Genomic DNA, 19,764 nt, shown 5'->3' with positions numbered 1-19,764 from the left:
TAGAAAGAGGAGAGATAATGGCTCCATGGAGCCAGCTGGGGCCCATTAGCTCTTGCCCTTTGCCCTGTACTGAGGATGGAGAGAACAGGGGTGCAACTTCAAACATGGGTGCTCAGATGCAGGGTCCAGAGAAATGTAAATGCAAAGACATGTGAGCTCACCTAAGCATGGTAACACAGCTTCTGAATTGTCCTAGGAGCCACACCTTCAACAGGACATGTGCAGACCAGGCACTCTGGAAATTAACCAGAAGTGTCATGCCACCCAAGGAAATGAAGACTGAGGTTCTGAAGGGGCGCATATCCAGAAGCTCCACCACAAGAACATACCATTGAGGTGGGGGTGTTACTGTTGGTGGAGTGCTTACCACCATGCACAAAACCATACGCCCACAGCCAGGGCCACATAGGACTAGGAATACTTGTGCAAGCCTGTAATCCCAACAGTAGGGAAATGGAGGATGGAGGGTCAAAAGTTTAAACTAAGTGGAGCTGGTTTCCGCCTTCCACCTTCCTGATGGTGAGTGCTCTCTGTCACGAACAACTCCACATTTGGCTAAGGCCGAGGATCTGGCTTGCTTCCATGTATGTGGACCTATCTGCATTGCCCCCGTGGCACGCCTGGGTTGGCTACCCAGAGGCTATTTAAGCTGTGGGCTGGCTTTCCCCGGGGTCCGAGGATTGTTCAATGTTCCTGAATAAACTGCATTGAAAAAAAAAAAAAGTTTAAACTAAGCTAGCCACTGAGTTCAAGGCCAGCCTAAGATGCAAAAAAGAAGCTCAAATACAAATAAAAACATTGTTCTATCAAACATGTTATAACCTAGCCTCTTAAGAGTGTAGGCAGGAGAATCGTAAGTTTGAGGCCAACCTGAGCACATAGTAAGTCTCTGTCTTCCCTTATACCCAACTTCCCATTGTCACTCAGTTACTTAGAGGAGCACCTGCAAAATGCCCTACCCTCACCAGGCATCCTTGTTCAGGAGCGCCAATCCCAGACCAGTGAGGCTGGGTGGGAGCATTCACTGCCAGGTTTCTGAGGTTCTCTCCTGTGTTTGCCTCCGACTTCCAGTGTACTTCTAATTGTGGAAATTGTGAGAGCACTGAGCCCAGAGCAAAAATGGCTTCTGGTGTGGTCAAGAGGCATGGAGCACCTGCAGCTCCTGCTCTACCCTTAACTTCAATTTAGGGCCTGCCCTAGAATTCAACTTAGCAAGGAGCACCACTGCCCCTCCCCCTGCCTCTCTTCATCCTCAGTGTCCAGACTGGAGTGCGTTCTCAGCCCTTCCTGGAATTGTGTGTTTGTGTCCGAGTGATTGTGTGCAGACTAGATGCCAGGGGACAGTCAGTCCTAGTGACCACATCCATAAGGAAAGTTCTGTCCACACTCCTCACCTGGCCCCACACTTGCCATCTCCGGCACTGAGGAAGCATGAGCAAACTACAGTGATGCAGCCAAAGAGCCTGGCACCAGAAGTCGCCAACACCCTGCCCTGGCAGGCCCATCTCTTACACTGTTGTGAACATGACACAACATGAGTCTTGTTGTGGCAGCCGTGGGTAGAGACCACATTGCATTGCCTGACAGGCTACTGCAGCAGGCCAAGCTGGAAACCGTGGGCTCCTGTCTCCATCTCTGTCTCCTGCAGCGTTATTCTTGTGTTCTGGGCAGGGCAGAGTACCCTGGGGGTTTCGGGAACCCACCTCCTAAAGCTTCTGTCTCCCATAACCTGCTGTTTCTCTAGAAATTTTGAGAAGACACATTTTATACTCAGAGTCTACACTTAATTCTGTTCCCTTGTAGACTTGAAGAATCATGTGGCCGTTGGGCTAGGGTCCAGGAAAGGGATACCTGTGGAATAGCCTGGAAACTTTGAATACTGTACAAACGTTTGTGAAACATGTGTCCTACTCTCACAGTTCAAAGGGGAGGCGCATCGTTTAAAGACTGGCTCCAGCTCCACTTGCTGCTTCCATTAGAAGAAAGCTGCAGCTTGTCTGGGGAGAGGGCGCTGCCTGTATGGATACTGCCTGGTGGTATTGTAGGGACTAGGATTGTATCCTGAGAGTGCGCAGATGACTTAGAAACATGAGGCCTGGACAGTGACCCCCAGAACACAGCTCTCCCAGTCTCAGCGTTGAGTCTTGCTTTCTCCCCTGAGCTCCTAAAGGGCAGGCTGCTACAACCTGCTGGCACCTTACTAATCTAGGGGTTCACTGCATCACCTGACCCTTTGTGAAGCTGCCCCAGCTCTCTGAAGAGCCAGAAGAGTCCACCAACCACACAGGCTGCTACAGTTTTGAGGGAGAGGCTTGTAGCCACCTTGGGACATGAATGTTGTCAACAGACACACAGCCAGTACGCTTGCCGACACTAACCCAAGCGCTGGCCTGAGTGCTACACCAAGGGCTGGTGGGAAACTCCCTGCATAAAGCTCAGACCCTGTGAAAGGTGTGTACAGAACATGCTGGGATCTACCCTCCCACAGGCTCTTTTAAAGAACTCACTGAACTTACCCCTGAAACTAAAAACAGCCCAGGTCATGTCCTCCCCTCGATGGTAAGTCCAGAGTGGCCACCAAGGACTCTGGGTGAAACCAGCCCCATCTGCAGGCCAGACCTAGCCTCCAACCTGCCTCACCCCTACTCTGCCAACTCACCTTTTCCCCTAGTCATTGCCTGCCCTGGAAATGAGTATGTCCATCCTCATAATGTGTGAGTCTGAAGGAAAAAGTGTGTGACAAGGGTGATGTTCTTTATCTGGTTCTGGAGACAGCACCCAGGACCTGTCAGGCTAAGTCTGTGCTTAGTCACCCAGCCACAGCCAACCCTGTGATAAGGGCTTTGAGTCAGTTATTCTTAAAGCCCTTATTATACCTCTCCTTGGTTTTCACGGACCCCTCTGAGCAGTACAGGACACTTGTGCCCAATAGCCACTAGTGACAACACTCTAGTTGGACAACAGTACTTCCTGACTGCAGTACGCCTGCCAGAGCCACGGCTGCCTCCCCTGAAAGGGCCACCTTATGGCTCTCAGATGAGAGCTAGCAGGATGGGGGAGTGTTGGGAGTGTCTCACTTGTCATTCCTCCTTCACTCTTTTAGGCCACAGTGAACGCCCGGCCCCAGCGAATCCTCGACACCTCCTCTCTCACCCAGTCAGCCCCAGCCAGCCCAACCAACAAGGGCATGCACATCCACCAAGTGGGGTAAGTGCTCGCCAAGCCCTCTCCTCTCTGCGGTGGGGTCCCAGATGCCACTTCACTACCAGGACCTTTGCTTCGCTCTCCCTTCACTTCCCAACACCTCTTCACCCCTCCCTCCTCCCTCCCTCCTCCCTCCCTCCTTTCTCCCTAAACATCAGGAAAAGTCTAGTGAAGCCTGATTTTTGTGGCTGTGGAATGTTGGGGAGGACCTAGGTTCTCTGTGTAGGTGAGCAACAGGCTGGCCTCTAGTTCGTTACGTCGGCTGCTGCTCAAGAAGCAGTGTGAGTGGGCATGCCAACTCTGGATTGTGTCATCTTGTCCTCACTTGTCCTGGACATCGGGGAACATCCAGCAAGCACAGTCTTCACTTAGCTTTGGCAAGAGACGCGCCGGGCGCTAGGACGTTCCTGGTGGAGAGGTCGCTAAGGGAGAGGCCTGGAATGTCATCTCACAGTAAAGCATGCTGTCTGCTCTTCTCAACTGCAGAGGCTCCCCACCGGCATCCAGCACCAGCAGCTGTAGCCTGACTAATGACGTGGCCAAGCAGACGGTCAGCCGTGACCTGCCATCCAGCCGCCCGGGGACTGCAGGCCCTACAGGGGCACAGTACACCCCTCACTCCCACCAGTTCCCTCGAACACGAAAGATGTTTGACAAAGGCCCCGATCAGGTACAAAGGCATGAGCTGTTTTGCAGCCCTGCGGTGTCATAACTGGGTGCTGGGGGCTTTGCTTTCCTGACATTCAACACGATACCTTCGTTAAGGGTTATTCTATTCCCGTGGCCCGGTGCTAGCCTTTGCCTTTAAGACCCCTGGAGACACAGTGGGGCCCGGGCCCAGCCCCCGCTGTCGGCAAGTCTCGTCTCCCTCTAGGTTGGCTCATCTGGTGGGCTACTCCACGAGTTACAATAAGCACATGCGGTTAACTCGCTCTTTCCCCTTCTTAGGTAATGGCTTTCTGTCTCCACCTGAACAGCTTTTTCATAAACACTCCATTATTCTGCACAAGCAGGCATACTTTAAAGAACAGTTCAGCAGAGAGGAGTGTGCTGCCGCCCCGGGCTCCAAGAGCCCCAGAGATGAGCCGCATCCTGTCAGCCACTGCACAGTAGAGAGGGTGCTCAGGGTGTCTCCCAGCAGCAGAGGGGCCATGGGTCACTTGGTCATCTAGGGAATTGAGGACCTGTAGCTTGAAGCAGTAACACACACCTGGAATCCCAGTCCTCAGAATGCGGTGGCAGGAACACCACTGGTGTTCTTTCTACACCACAAGTCTTAATCAAAAGAAAAATAGTCACAGCTCCCTTGTGAGTTAAATTTGGAACAGAGTCACAGTGTTAATGGCTAGGAGGCCCATGTGGCAGCCATTGACACCCCACCCCCAGCCCCGGGCAGCCAAGCACCCAACTTATGTGCCTTGACAGCCAGCAGCTTCCAAGTACAGTCAGCGTCCTGTTTGACCCCTGACATAGTGGGAAGCAAGTACAGAGTACTATAATGTAGGGGAGCAGTACATCTGCAGCCTTCCCCCACCAGAACTCTGCAGTGGAGCCAATTAAGGCAGGGAGCCCGTCTCCACCTTGACTCCTGATGGGAGGAGCCCCTCTCTGCCAGCAGTCTGAGCCATTTCTTCAGCCCTGGACCAAACACAGGGAAGTGGCAGAGGGCATGGAGTGAGAAGACCACTGACCCTGATGGCCACAGTCTCCCTGGCTCCTGTAGTGGGGAACAGTAAAGGCATAGGCTTCTTGGTACCTCCCCAGTTGTCAGAAGTTTGAACCCTGACTGACCTGCACTGTCACTGACTGACGTGGCTATGCCTCCCCTATTGTCTTCTGTGGCTATTGGAGGGCCACCTGTGCTGGTTAGTGGAGAGATGGCACAGGCCAAGCAGATAGGCCTGCCCGCCCATGTGGCTCAGGAAATAGGAGTCAGCCAGGCTGGGCTGGCCATGGAGGGCAGCGAGGCAAATGTAGATCTTGCTTTTTTCCCTTTATTTTGTTGGGGGTGAGATCCAGGGCCCTCATGAATGTTAGACAAGCACTCATCCACTGAGCCACACCCAGCCCCTTGGCCATGTTTCTTATAGCCACCACCCCAGCCCTGCTCAAATATGCTTGTAGGCTACAAGTGAGAAGAGTACAGAGCGGCCATCTGTCACAGAATTGTTCACTATGACCATCGTCGTAAGTCAGGCGCTCTTGCAAGTATGAGCAGTAGAGGAGCACCAGGCTTGTGGGCACAAGCCTATGATCCCAGCACTCAGGAGCCTGAGGCAGGAAGATCAACTCCAGGCTACACTGGGCTGCATAGTGAGACCCTTTCTCAAAAACTACCATCAGGGTAGGAACAATGAGACTAAAGCATTGCCTCCTGATTCTGCTCTTTCTCAAACACCCTCAAGACCACAGACGATGCAGATGATGCCACTGGACACAAAAGCTTCATTTGTGCCACAATGCAGACTGGGTTCTGTGACTGGAGCGCCCGCTACTTTGCCCAACCGGTCATGAAGGTGAGTACTGAGTCCTTTGTCACCTCTGCTGCCTCCATGCCCCCACCGGATGCTGGAATCTCCATTCTGCTTTCTCCTTGCCCACATGTCCCCGGTGTTGACCTTAGTGTCTGGTCCTTGCTCCTCAAACTTCTTAGTGCCACTCAGCCACATCCTAACCCCTTTGGCTTGTGAGCCTGTTAGCCCAGCTGTGGCCTGAGCAAGTGGGTGGGGAGCCGTAGGGGTGGGAGTGGGGCTGAGCTCAGTCACATTCAGCTTGGCCTTTGGTTTTTGTGGCTCCTGTCATACTTTGCCTACTGTTGGAGGGTGACACCAAAGTGCTGTCATGGTACAGGTGTCAACGCTTGCTACTTTGGTACGTCTGTCAGCGACAGACAGAAGAGCCAAAGTAGCCCACTCTGCTTTCATCCTGACCTCTCAAAGAGAGCACAGGCCGAGAGCCAGCTGTCTAGAACTTGCCAGCATCACCTGTCACCTTGTCCTCCCTGGCAGAGTCTCACTCCCTCATGGAGGAGTGTGCTCAGGTCCAGGCTTGGTGACTCAGCACTCTGGGGACAATGGGGACTCAGTCTATAAAACTGTCTTCTGGTTCTTACTCTGCCTTAGCTGTAATGCAAGATGTGTCGAGACTAGAGATTTGCACCCAAGCTAACGGCCCCAAACGGACACTTGGTCAGTCTGTCTCCTCTGTTCGAGTGCTGCAGCGATTGGCTTTCAGGTTTGTCTGTAGGTCTGAAGCAGGTTCTCAGAGCATCTCCTTCCTGCATAGTGACAACTGAAAACTGAAAGCTACAGATTACTCTTAATTGGCTGTCTAGCGAGAGGTTCAAGTAAGTTCTCTGGAAAGCCTCTGGACTTCATCACAGCTTCTGCTGCTTCTCTCTTTCCATAGTGAAGACGGGTCTGCCAGTAAAGCACAGAGTAACCGTTCTTAGCACCTTCGGCAAGCGGTGAAGGTCTGACTTCCTAATTCCCTGTGCTGGGGTGGAGGCGCACTCCCTTCCGTCTTTTTGAACAAGGGCTGGAGAGATGGCTCAGCTGTTAAGAGCACTGGCTGCTTTTCCAGAGTTCCGAGTTTGATTCTCAGCCTCCAAGTGGTGGCTTACAACCATCTGTAACTTCAGTTCCAGGAATCCAGTGCCCTCTTCTGGCCAACATGGGCACCAGACGCATGTGTGGTACTCAGACGTAGATGCAGGCAAAATACCCACACTCACATAAATATTTTTTGAATATTTAAACAAGCATATAAAATATAAAGTGGCCAGACTACATCTTGGGCCATCAGTCTCTTCAAAAAAAACCATTGCTTTGTTAAGATGCAAAATAATTCAAAAATAATCAAATGTAGATAGTCTCAATGGAGTCCTTATAAAAGCAAAAATTGAGATCTACTGAAATGTCTAACAGAGACTGGATGGTTAAAAATTCTGAAATAGGCCAGGTGGTGGTGGTGCACACCTTTAATCCCAGCACTCAGGAAGCAGAGGCAGGGGATCTCTCTAAATCTGAGGCCAGCCTGGTCTACAGTGAGAGTTCCAGTATGGCCAGGGCCATACAGAAAACCTTGTCTCAAAATGCCAAAATAAATATTCTGAGATGGGTTTAGGAGTATAGGTTAGTGATGGGCACTTGCTACCATGCCCACAACTCTGAGTTCCATACCAGCACTGCAAAAACAAAATAATGTCTCCTCAGGGTACAGGTTGAGTGTGTGGCTCAGAGGTGTACAGCTTGCCTGTTTTTCTAGAGGCCCCAAGTTCCATCCAGTGACACCCAAAAAATAAAATAATAGTGAAGGAAAAGTTATAAAAGATTTGATCATATACTGCTGCAACTCTTTAAGAATTTTTAACAAGTTTCAATGTGAATTACTAGCCAGGCAGAGTGGCACACACCTATATTCCCAGCACTTGGGAGGCAGAGGCCAGCCTGGTCTACAAATCAAGTCCAAGACAGCCAGGTCTACACAAAAAAAAAAAAAAAAAAAAAAAAAAAAAAAAAAAAAAAAAAAAACCTCTTTTGAAAAAATAAAGAAAGTTAACTAGCAGCATCCACTTGTGTAATGTGTACCCATAATCCTGGCACTCAGGAGGTTGAGGCAGGAGAATTGTGACCTCAGGGACAGCCTGCACCATATTTGAGACCCGAATTTAAAACAAAACAGATTTAAAAATTCAGAGCATAAGAAAATGCTCATGGGGCTGGAGAGATGGCTCAAAGGTTAAGAGCACTACTTGCTCTTCCAGAGGTCCTGAGTTCAATTCCCAGCAACCACATGGTGGCTCACAACCATCTATGATGAGATCTGGTGCCCTCTTCTGGTGCTCAGCTGTACATGCAGACAGAACACTGTACACATAATAAAATTTTAAAAATTAAAAAAAAAAAAATGCTCATGGTGAAAGCTTTTAGACAAAGGCCAATTGCTGAACCTCTAGAGTGACAATAGTTCCATAGGCTGTTGTTACCCCACATGCTCCTGGGAAATCCTAGAAGGAACCTTGGTGACCGTGGACACCTTGACGGTAGTGGCACTGAGTGTTTCTCCTCCACATTCACTTCTGGAACCTGCTCTCTGGACGCCAGGCATAAAGGGTAGTAATGTAAGGAAATTGGCCTGCAGATCTTCCCAGTGTTGGGGCAGAGACAAGGTCAGGCCCATGGCCACCCACTGCACTTACTTTCCAGAGGCCATGTTGGCCTCACATGGGAGGGTGTGCCCTTCTGATCCCTGGGGCAGCAGTTAAGACAGGAAGGAGAATACATTGTCTGGACTTGCAGTGAGCAAGAGCTGCCCAGATGGTAAAGAACCCACACTGGGAGCACTCAGACACTGGGCGCCTCCAGAATTGCCCTTTAGAGCCATGTGGGCCACTGAGACGTTTACCAGCAGTGTGATTTCCTGATACAGTTTGTGCTCAGGGCAGGTGAGGTTGGATAATATACGCACGGTCATCTGCTTCCCTCCCACTGTGGTGGCAGAGATTTGCAGTAATGGTGACTTCCTGGGTAGCGTGCATCGGGCCCCTGTGCTGTTGGCCTGCCCACAGACCTAGAACTTGTAAGGCCAGCCTGAACTGCTTCAGAGGTGTGCGAGAAACTAGAGCTCAGATAGGAAAGGTATGTGTGACTCCCTGGTTGCCTCACAGCTGCAGCAGAATGCCTAACGAGGGACTTGAGGAAAGAAGAGCTGATGTTGGCTCACAGTTCCAGGATGTGTCCTGGCCGCAGGAGCACGAGGCCACTGTCATTTGTGTCCAGTCAGGAAGCACACAGAGATGCTGGTGCTCAGCGTGCTTGCTCCTTTGCATTCACTGCAGGACCCAGCACAGAATGGTGCCACTTATGCCTAGGGAGGGTCGAATCTAGATAGCCACTTGTAGTCGTGCCCACGGGTTCATTTCCATGGTGATTTTGAATCGCATCAGGTTAGCAGGGTTAACCATCACACAGCAGTGAGCAGTGAGCAGTGAGCCCCTGGTGGTTAGGACTGAGTGTGCAGAACTCCTGCTCAGATTCCATACAGGTCTGTAGGAACCATGTAAGACCCTCTCCCTATGCTGCCTGTGCTGCAGTGCACAGCTCAGTGTCTGCAGGGGGAAGGGGGAGCCACGGAATAGTCCACAGCTCAGTGTCTGCAGGGGGAAGGGGGGAGCCACGGAATAGTCCACAGCTCAGTGTCTGCAGGGGGAAGGGGGAGCCACGGAATAGTCCACAGCTCAGTGTCTGCAGGGGGAAGGGGGGAGCCACGGAATAGTCCACAGCTCAGTGTCTGCTGTGCAGTTAAGACAGACTGTCGTGTGCTTAGAGAAAGAAATTGTTGAATTTAGTTTTGATGGGAATGTTTTTCTTCTCTTAGCTGGCAAATTTCAAAGACTGGTTCTGTCCAGAACTTGCCTCACAAGGGACTGGGGAAGCCAATACCATCAGGTGCTGTACGTGGGAGGGAAGTGCCACTCTCCCATAGGGAGATCCGCCAGGAGCTGTCGGAACTAAGTGCTGTTTCCCCCAAAGCAGTGGTCCTTCTAAAAAGTGCATTCTCACAGCCATTAGGCGTGTGTGTTGCTAGTCCTAAGCTGTGCTGTGTAACACTGGCTGTAATAGTCAAGAATTGCAAACCAGAACAGAACGTTAATTAAGAACATTCGTTTAAAATGCCACAGCCATACACTGCGGGAATGTCACACAGCCATTAAATTAACGACTGTCTGTGTATGAAGACGTGGTAGGATGCTGTTACATGACCAGCCCACAGAAGCTCATCCAGACACTGCCCATCAAGCCAATGGCCAGGGCCTTAGAGGAGCTGAGTCATGTTTTATACTAGCTATTTCTGGATTTTGATTTTTTTCTTTAAAGAAAGAATAGTTACTTGTTTTATAATTTAAACAAATTAAAATATGATTTTAATTAGAAAAAGAGCTCTAAGAGTCAGTAAACTTCCATGACACTGAACGGTAGGTACCAGCACGTCAGAGTATAGCCCTACACCTTTGACTCAGGATTTACAGGACTCGCTGGCCGGACACCAGGCATCTCCTACCCTTGGGTAAATCTGTACGTCTATGAAGCTGGCCAAGAGCACATTATTATATTGTAAAAAGTCAGAAAATGAAAACCATGAGGCTAAATGAACTCACCATAATACAAACACACAGGTTCATCTTGATTCTGCTACATTTGCTGACAGCGCTATGGGACCACTCTTCCACCTCATTTGAGTTCTGAGTCTGTGTGGAAAGAGAGTCTGTGTGGAAGCTCTAAGCTGGTTCTACTCTGTCCTGCTATGGTAAAGCTGGAGTTCCACCCCAGAAATCAGAAATGACCCAGGATGGAGTCCTCACTGTTCATGAACCTTCAGAGGCCAAAAGGTGCTGAGCTCCAGCAAAGTGGAGTCTCGTGCTGCTCCCCTCTGTCGAGAAAAGGCTGGACTCAGCAGGGAAAACTCTCCTTGTCTGTGTGTCTCTGGAGACGAAGTAGAGAGTTCCCGTCCCTCAGGGCCTCTCTGTACAGGCTGCTCTGTGCTGTATATGTGTATGTTGTGCCATGGCCCGTAAGACATAGTAGAAGGACCGTCCTCACCAATATGAGCCTGGCAGAGAGGAGCATCATCTGTGACAGAGACACCAGTCCCCACCCTTTCTCAAAGGACACACCTTACAGGCCCCTCATGGAAAGGGAGCAAGTGCTGCTATCTCCAGACACTGGAAAGAGCCGCCCAGCTCAAAAGAGTGAAAGACAACACCTCATTTCCAGAGCCACCAGAAAAGTCACCAATCTGGATTCTTCATAAGGGAGAGGGAGCAGTCAGCACACAGTCCACCCTTAGAGCCTGAGCCACAGGCCCTGCTTACAGTACTTCAGCAAGGAGGCCTTCCTGAGCACCGCCAGATCACCTGTTCCCAGTGGCAGGCTCAGCAGCTGACTTGCAGCAGAGAAGCTAAAATGTAGAAACCAGCCCCACAGTACCCACAAGAAGGGAAGGAACCGCCAAGGGGGAGCCCAGAGTGACCAGTGAGCCCAGCTCAGCTCCTTACACATCAGCCAAGAGAGAACAAAACTGTTTACCTTGCTCTCTGCTATTCTGCACAGGAAGCGTAGAATTCATTTAAAAACTATAAAAAACCCAAAATTGTCAGGCAAGCACTGTCAAGAGACAGAGCCAGTCATAACGGGACTCAACTCTGAGGCAACCCAGATGTTGGAACTAACAGAAATGGAATGTGAAATAACTGACTAAACAATAAATGCAGAGCAGGGCACCATGGTTCGCCCAGTAAATCCCAGCAGTTGGGAGGCAGATGTAGGAAGATTGTCATGAGCGTAAGGCCAGCCTTGGCCATGGAGTGAATTCCATGACACCTGGCTGCAGAGTAAGACCCTGTCATAAAAAACCAATCAATTAAAATATAGGGCAAATGAGAAAAAGTGGAGAGTACACATAAAGAGACAAGGAATTTCAACCAAAGAGGAAACTAAGAAAGTCAAAGGAGGTCCAGTGAGATGGCTCAGCAGATACGAGTGCTTGCCGCTAGCCTGACAGCCTGAGTTTGATCCCTAAGACCCACGTGGTGGAACTGGAGAACTGACTTCCACAAGTTGGCCTCCAGTTCTATTGTGTATTCACCCTGATGCATACCTGTGCATTCACACACCCACACACATATAAATAGGTTTAAAATAAAAAAAAAAATAGACAGGTGCTGGTGGTGTACACCTTTTGTCCCAGTGCTCAGGAGGCAGAGGCATGTGGATTTCTGTAAGTTCCAGGCCAGCCTGATTTACCTAGTGAGAGCCTGTCTCAGAAGACAGCAGCCAGATGACGCCAGTGGTGGAAGGCCTGCTCTTAAGATGGTGCTGTTCTCAAATAGATCTGTGCACTCCCAGAATCTGGCTTTGCAAATGAACAGGTTTGCCACCGAATCACAATGGAAATGCAAGCAACAGAAGATTAGACGTAGAAGAATAGCAAAACAGGGTGGTCACACTTCTCATTGGCTGTGCTAATGAAGTCTGTGTGATCTGACATGAGGACAGACAGGTAGCAAAGCATGCCAGGCATCCCTACTGTGACCATAAACACGACTCAGAAAGTGATAGGGCCCTTGATTACAGACAGGCACCCTGAGTCTTCTTGGCTGTTAAAGGAAAGTGCCTTTGTCTCTTTCAGTCACTCACAAAAACTTTGTAGTTTAAAACATTACATATAAGCAGGTGTGGTGGCACATGCCTGTAATCCCAGCACTTGGGAGGTAGAGGCAGGTGGATCTCTGTGAGTTGGAAACCAGCGTACACAGAGAAACCCTGCCTCAGAAAACCAAAAACAAAACAACAAACAAAACCCAAAAACGAACTAGTTTTACCAGTTGTTACCATCTGACTATGTTAGTGTCACAGGGTCCCCTACAGCCTGGCTGCACTGAAAGCCTTGTTCCCAGCCAGTGGTACTAATTTGGGAGTTGGTGAAAACTTGTGAGTTGGAGCCTCTGGGGAAAGTAGGCCTCTGGGGCACCCCCTGGGGAGATGCACCTCTTCTCCAGCCCCTGAGTCCATCGGTCCAGCACATGCTTCCTGCCTTGATGCCTCGCCACAGCCCCAGAGCAATGGGGCCAGACCACCATGGGCCAAAGTAAACTGTTCCGATGTAGACCAGACTGGCCTGCAACTCATTTTATAGCTCGGGCTGGTCCCAGATGTGTAGCATTCACCTGCCTCAGCCTCCCAAGTGACAGGCTTACAGGCATAGCCACTATTCCTCGTGTCACCTTCTCTTTTACATGTATATGTCAGGGTTTAGTCACAACAGCTGAAGTCTGACTGATACAAATGGCAGTTGTGTCCAAGCTTTTAAGGAAGAAGGATCAAGTGTGATACAGAAATGCGGGTGTAGACTGTTTCCAACATGCTTTGTGAAGACAGCATCTGTGTGATACCAAATCAGATGCACTGCAAGAGAACAAACTACAGTTCAGTGGACCCAAAGTGCGTAATGAAGTATTAAGGAGGAGAAGCACTCTCAAATACTGCTGAGCACAGGAGCCACCCCTCCCTCAGTGAGTCAGCATTAGTCAGTCTCCTGAGTGAAGACATGGAGGAAGACAAACTGCACAGCTGTCTTCATAGCTGAGAAGGCCTCTGACAGAGCCCAACAGCCATTCATGACACAAACTCAGCAAACCTCTTTTCCCTTGTGAAGGAAACCTACAAAGCCTGTAGTTAGCATCATTCCTATCAACAAAAGACTTCAAACCAGCCCTAAGTAAGGATGTCTGGCCTCATTGCTTAATGTTCTCCCAGAGGCCTTAGGCCTGTGTGCATCAAGGCAGAGGAAGCAGTATGTGCAGGTAGGAAGGGCAAATGACAGCGTCTCCATCCCAGACATCTGTGTTCGTGCAGAGTCCAAGCCTGCAGGGTGCAGCTAGGGTGAGTTCAGCAGAATCACCTGACTCAGAGGTGTGCTTCAGCATCACCTGCATCTGTAAGGAGCAACTAGAAGTTCAAAAGTGACATCAGTGCTGTTTGCAATGACACTGCAAAACAAATGCCTTAGTATTAAAAAAAATAATAATACTGAAAATTATAATACTATAAAATAATTGGGAGAGGCCTTGTTCCTAGGTGGGCAGGCTCAGTGGCATATGGGTGCTGAGCGCCCTAAATGGCCATTGAATGCAGTTCTGCTCAAATTCCCAGAAAAAAAATTGACAACTTAAAATATAGAGAAAAGCAATGAAACTACAATAACCGAAGAACTTTTGCAATAGAACAAAGCTCCAGGGCTCAAACCGTCTTATTTGAAGACGGTCAGGTAGGTAGTCAGGATGTGTGGAACTGGGGTGTGGCGAGACCACATAGATCAATAGTGTAGAACAGAGCACGCAGACATGGAGTCACACAGGCAGGCTCCATTGATTTTTCAGCAGAGGTGTGAAAACAGTCCAGTTCAACAGAGACATTTCCAAGAAGCAGCCTTGATCACCACCTCACACCTTACAGACAAGTAACGGAGTGAATTATGGCCCCCACATGTGAAACCCAGGCTGGTAAACTTTTGGGTTATATAGAGCCTTTAATAAGATACAAAAAGCACAAGCCATACAAGAAAACAAAATGATGAGTTGAACTTCATCAGATAGATACTCCGGCAGCTCACGTGAGCATCCTCGGCTGCACTGGACAGTTGTACCCAGGCCAGATCTTAGTTTAGGTTTCTGTTGCTGCTGTGAAGCACCATGACCAAGACAACTTGTTGGGGAAAGAGTGTATTCAGCTTACACTTCCACATCACAGCTCACCTTTGAAGGAGGTCGGGACAGGAACTCAAACAGCGCAGGAACCTGGAAGCAGGAGCTGGTGCAGAGCCATGGAGTGGTGCTGCTTACTGGCTTGCTCTTCATGAGTTGCTCACTCACCCTGCTTTCTTACAGAACCCAGGTCCACCAGCCCAGGGATGGCTCCACCCACAATGAACTGGGCCCTCCCCCATCAATCACTAATTAAGAAAAGGCTCTATAGGCTTGTCTACAGCCCAGTTTTATAGAAGCATTTTCTCAGTTGAGCTGTGCTCCTCTCAGATGACTTTAGCTTGTGTCAAGCTGACATCAAATTACTCAGCACACCCTGGTTCTGTGAGTAAAGGTACTTGCTACCAAGCCAAATGACCTGAGTTCAATACATGGTGGGAAGAGAACCCACTCTTGAACGTTGTTCTCTGAGGTCCACATGTGCACCATGGCATGTGAACATACACACACACACACACACACACACACACACACACTAAAATAAATGTTAAAAAAAAATAAGACTTGCCTTTTGTTAAGAAAATGAAAGTGAAGGCAGTTGTGGTGGTGCATAGCTTTGATCCCAGCACTGTGAGAACAGGCAGGCAGATCTACGTAGCAAGTAGCAGGCCAGCCAGAGTTACATAGTGAGGCCCTGGCTAAAAAAATGAAAATATTCAGGCCTGGTGGTGCACCCCTATAATCCCAGTACTCCAGAATCTGAGGCAGGAAGACCTCAAGTTCCAGGGCAGTCTGGACTACATAGTGAGACCTTGTCTTAAGAAAAACAAAGGGGAGAGAGAATTTTTCACTTACAACTTTTAAAAAAGATTGTGTATTTATTTTACTTGAGAACTTCCAAAACTGATGAGAAGCAACAACCCCACACAGGCAAAAAATATTTGCACGATGCTTCCTGAGAAACCAGATGGCGGTGAGCACGCAGGGGATGCTCACCACCAAGGGCAGCAGCCGTGGGGTCGCGAGATGGCAGGCGACGGGATCTGAACATTCAGTCCCGTGCTGCAGAGGCCGGAGCCTCCGAACGCTCTAGCTGAGCGTAGGGGCGTCCTGCGGGTAACTTCCCTGGACCAGGTTGCATCGTGTAAGGCAGGTGAAATAGGAGGGATACCCGGTGGTATCTGGCTCCTGGCCATCCACCCAGAGAGGCCTCTATATGGAAGTCTGTGTTCACAGTATCGAGAAGTGTTACACTCATGCTGTGTGGTCTGAGAATAAGCCTCTCCAGAACCTGCAAGAGCATGTGGTCAGAAAACAGGTCAGTGTTTGCCAGAGCCTGGGGCTAAAGGGCAGACTTGACAAGGAGACCAGGGAGACATGTAAACATGCTGGGGGCACCCAGACTGCTCTGCCCAGATTGCTGGTAGTTACGTACTAAACATTTGCCTACAGAGGCTGAGCTAGCAGCATGTAAATCCAGCCAACCTGACTGCAGAGAGAGGACACTTTTTCCCACTAGTGCTCAGGTCATCTTTGCTGAGTGTCTTCAGAGGGCACAAGTGTGCTTATTTGTGTACAGACAGTGGGCCTGAGCTCTGATCAGTGCTGCAGGGACTGTTGCCTGGTTGCCTGCCTGGAGAGGATGCGGAAGACTGTGAGTGAGGGACTGATGATATAGTCCAGGAGCAAGAGCAGCTCCTGTCATGACTCCACAGGGAGGCCTTGCTCTTTCTAGTCTTAACGCCTTTCTAATGTTAATGCCTTTCCTTGGGGTCCTCCCCACTTTTGCCTTTGCCCAGGCCTTTTTTCAGTCTTTATAGTCACACTTCTTGACACTCCTTGATTCCCAAGGCACCAAAAGTAAGGCATAGCCCAAAGCTCCAGACTCCACACAAGACCTGCATAAGTGGCATGTCTTACTTCCCTGGGTTCCAGGGCCCCAAGTGCCTTGTGACCAGAAAGGGCTGGGCCCTGCTTTCAGCTCCGTGTCTCAGCTGCCTGTGCCTCTACAACAGGTTTCAGCTCTACTTGGTCTTTCTGAGAAGCCAGGAGGTACAGAACTGGCATGTCACATCCTAATCATGTGACACTGTTAAATGACCCACATCCCTCTAGAAACTCTGCTCAAGAGAGGCTCCCAGAAGCTATGCTGCTTACCAAAAGGTTATTACTCAGAGCGGAGATAAATAAATAGAGAGAGAAGGGGGGAGGGGGACACAGCCACAAGAAGGAGGATGGTCTTTTTGGCCAGCCTCATCTGGTCCCCACATCCTGAGAGCTGGTCACCTCCAATGGCACCATGCCTGTGCCTCGTCACAGGAAACTCCCTGCCTCCTCTCACTGGGCCCTCTGTACTCTGTGCTGCCTGTCACAGGTATACCAGGTCTGCAAGAGAATGCTCGCTCCTACATGCTGGGTAAGAGGCAGTCTCACCCCTCACCCTGTGAGACAGTCCGGGGCCAGGGTCTGTCAACCAGTGACAGCTCAAGTGCCAGACTGTCTGACACCTCCAGGCCTCCAGGTGCCTGTGCCTCCTCTAGGCTTTGCTTGACTGTTTCGTTGTCTTGAGAGCCAGGTCTGGAGTCTGCCCTGGGTCTACCCCCACATGTGCAGTGGCGGCTCAGTGCAGAACTCAAAGCTGCACCATGACCTGGACTCCCACCCTTAGGTCCCCCTCCTGCTCCAGGCACCTTTTAGACCTCTCCTGATCTGCACCCAGAGAAACTGGGTTTCATTAAAGTGTTTCCCTCTCTTTCTGCACACTTGGGTCTGTCATAAGCTGCTTATTACTATTGCTCCATGTCATTGGCCATTTGTCATTTCTTCTCTAATAAGCTCTGCATCATCATGAAATGAAACTCGTGGATCCACATTTGCTGCTGTGGGACTGTTTCTAAACCCATAGCCATTCACAGGGAAGCAATGCTATCTCCCCTGTCAGGTTGCGTGTCCTCCTTTGGCTGCTGAGTTTGTGTTGTTGGTTATATTTCTTTGTTGTTATTGGGAAGAGAAAGAAGGGTACATAGCAATAAAACGCTGGGGGAAAATACAGTTCTGTCTGGGGTCCTCTTCCTGATGCTCTTTTCCTCAGGAAGCAGCTGTTAAAATGAGGTCTTCTAGCTGACCCCAAGGCTGACCCAGAAAGGTCCTCTCTCTGTGTCTCAGCCGGAAGGAAGGAGGGCCGTGCTTTGTTCATTCGTTGCCTCAGTGTTTGGGGAGTTTAAAACTAACTCTTGGCTTCCCAGCAGAGAATCAGTGAGATTGAAATACACCTGTGTTCACAAGCAGGCACAGTAGTCAAAGCTTAGTACCACTGGCTAGAGGCTAGAGGCATGTCCCTTGTTAGGGTTCTCAGGGCCCCACCCTACAGGCCCATCTAATCCTATCAGTGGGCTTCTGCCAGGGCTCAGGCTTGAAGACCCAAACCTCCAGTACTCAAGAGTAATGTCATTCGGTTGATTGATTGTCTTTTTACTGAGACACAGTTCACTGTGTAACCCAGGCTGGCCAGGAACTCATCAGATCACATTGGCCTCAAACTCACGGTACTCCACCTGCCTCAGCCTCCCCCAGGCACTGGATTCCTGGGCATGTTCCACCGTGCTCACCTCAAATTTGTAGTTTGTTGCTGAGCCTAATCCAGTGTTTTCTGTCCTTAAAGATCCCTGAGGAGCATGACCTGGAGAGTCAGATCCGCAAAGAACGTGAGTGGCGGTTCCTGAGGAACACTCGAGTCAGAAAGCACGCACAGCAGGTCATCCAGAAGGGTAAGTGCACATCAGCCTCGAGGGCACTGTGCGCTTCTCATGTACACTATAGCACTGACTGGAGGGAAGAGGAGGCCACCTCAGGAGAGGGCTTCTCCTCCAGGATGTTCCTGCCCTGGGGTTTCAGGAGACGCAAGTCTCCTCAACTGGTGACCTTCAGAGAAGCACTACTCCTGTTTGGCCTTTCCAGAGAGAGGCCTTGGGAAGGAAGAGAGGCCCTTCCATGCCCTGGGAAGCCACACCTCACTGACCACCTGCATGTCCTTTCCCTGTCACAGAAGCCAGGCCCTGGCTTTTGTTCACCTTGTCTCCACTTGGTCCTTGAAGTGACCATGCTCCATTCCTCCAAACCTTGACAACCATGCACTCACCAGACCTTTCCCAGACTTCAAAGCTTACCACATTCGCCCCCTTTCGTGTTTCTGCTTCGAGCCTCATGGGGGCGGTGTTAGTGATCTGCCAAGTAGAGCGTGTGCTGCTGGGGAAGGCCCCTGTGGGAGCTAGCTCCTGACAGCAGATTGCATCCTGGGTGTCCCCGGGCCCGGAGCCACACAGGGAGCAGGGCCATCCCACGTGCAACAAGAATAAGGGCCAGACTAGCTCACCTTAAGCCTCTCTTGAGTGTGGAGTGAGGCTGCCCCCACCACCCAGAATGCCGCTCCATAGCTCTGCTTGCATGAGAACGAGAGGTGGGCCATTTCTTGTCTCCAGCCAGTAGCCAAGTAGTTTTTCTCACAGAGGTAGCCATGGCAATGGGTCGGTGTGGCTAGGCTCTGGCCCTCTTCCCTGTTCCATAGCTCTCTATCCTCTGAAATTTAGAAAATAATGACCAGTTACTTGTTAAATTAAGGCTGAGGCGTCAGAAGTCAGACTGTCTCTCCACTGAAACAGATGTCCATGCCAGCTTCAGCCCCAGGCCTACCTCATTGAGTACCTGTATTTCTTGCACAACCCTGTGTGTGTACCCTGGGCCTATGAAGCAGGCCCTTGGGAGCCTGTGGCACCAACAGTCACTGCTCTGCTGGTGGACTCGTCCTGATGGCACCCCACACCTCAGTGTGCAGCCCAGCAGCCACTGCCCAGCTGTGCCCAAACACCCTGCTCACAGCACCCTTCTGCACTCCCCTACACAGTGTCCTTAGATCCCCAGGACTCCAGGCCCCCTAGGCACTTAGTTTCCTGACACAAACTTGGAAATTGGATCTGGCCCACACCGTAACATGTCTAGAAGCCTCACTAGCTGCCATTTCTATTCAAACTGAGGCCTACGTTCAGAATACAAAGTCTGATGGGGCTGGAAGACGGCTTAATAAGTAAAGTATTTGCCACACAAATGTGAGGACCTGAGTCTGAGCCCCAGAACCCCCATGTAAAAAGCTAGGCACTGTGATAGGCATTGGTAATTCCAGCAGTGGTCAGGCAGAGACAGGCTTTCCTGGCCAGCCAGCCTAGTACATGTCTTCTGAAGAGCAACACCCAAGGTTGACCTAACACATACGCGTGCACACACACACACACACCCCGAGCCAT

General features: G+C 50.2%; 1 protein-coding gene across 3 annotated transcripts in view; it reads left to right on the top strand.

Moving 5' to 3' along the window:
- Positions 1-19,764, top strand: part of Rptor (regulatory associated protein of MTOR complex 1) — a 285,695-nt gene that overhangs the window by 253,106 nt on the left and 12,825 nt on the right. For all 3 annotated transcript variants that reach the window (XM_021639555.2, XM_060386278.1, XM_021639564.2), the window contains 4 exons: positions 3,104-3,207; positions 3,691-3,874; positions 5,610-5,720; positions 18,129-18,234. In XM_021639555.2, coding sequence (XP_021495230.1) covers positions 3,104-3,207; positions 3,691-3,874; positions 5,610-5,720; positions 18,129-18,234 — 505 coding nt within the window. The remainder of the gene's footprint in view (positions 1-3,103; positions 3,208-3,690; positions 3,875-5,609; positions 5,721-18,128; positions 18,235-19,764) is intronic.

The sequence above is a fragment of the Meriones unguiculatus genome, chromosome 7 (genome assembly GCF_030254825.1).
Source record: "Meriones unguiculatus strain TT.TT164.6M chromosome 7, Bangor_MerUng_6.1, whole genome shotgun sequence".
Classification (NCBI taxonomy): domain Eukaryota; kingdom Metazoa; phylum Chordata; class Mammalia; order Rodentia; family Muridae; genus Meriones; species Meriones unguiculatus.
This window is presented reverse-complemented; position numbering and strand designations above follow the sequence as displayed.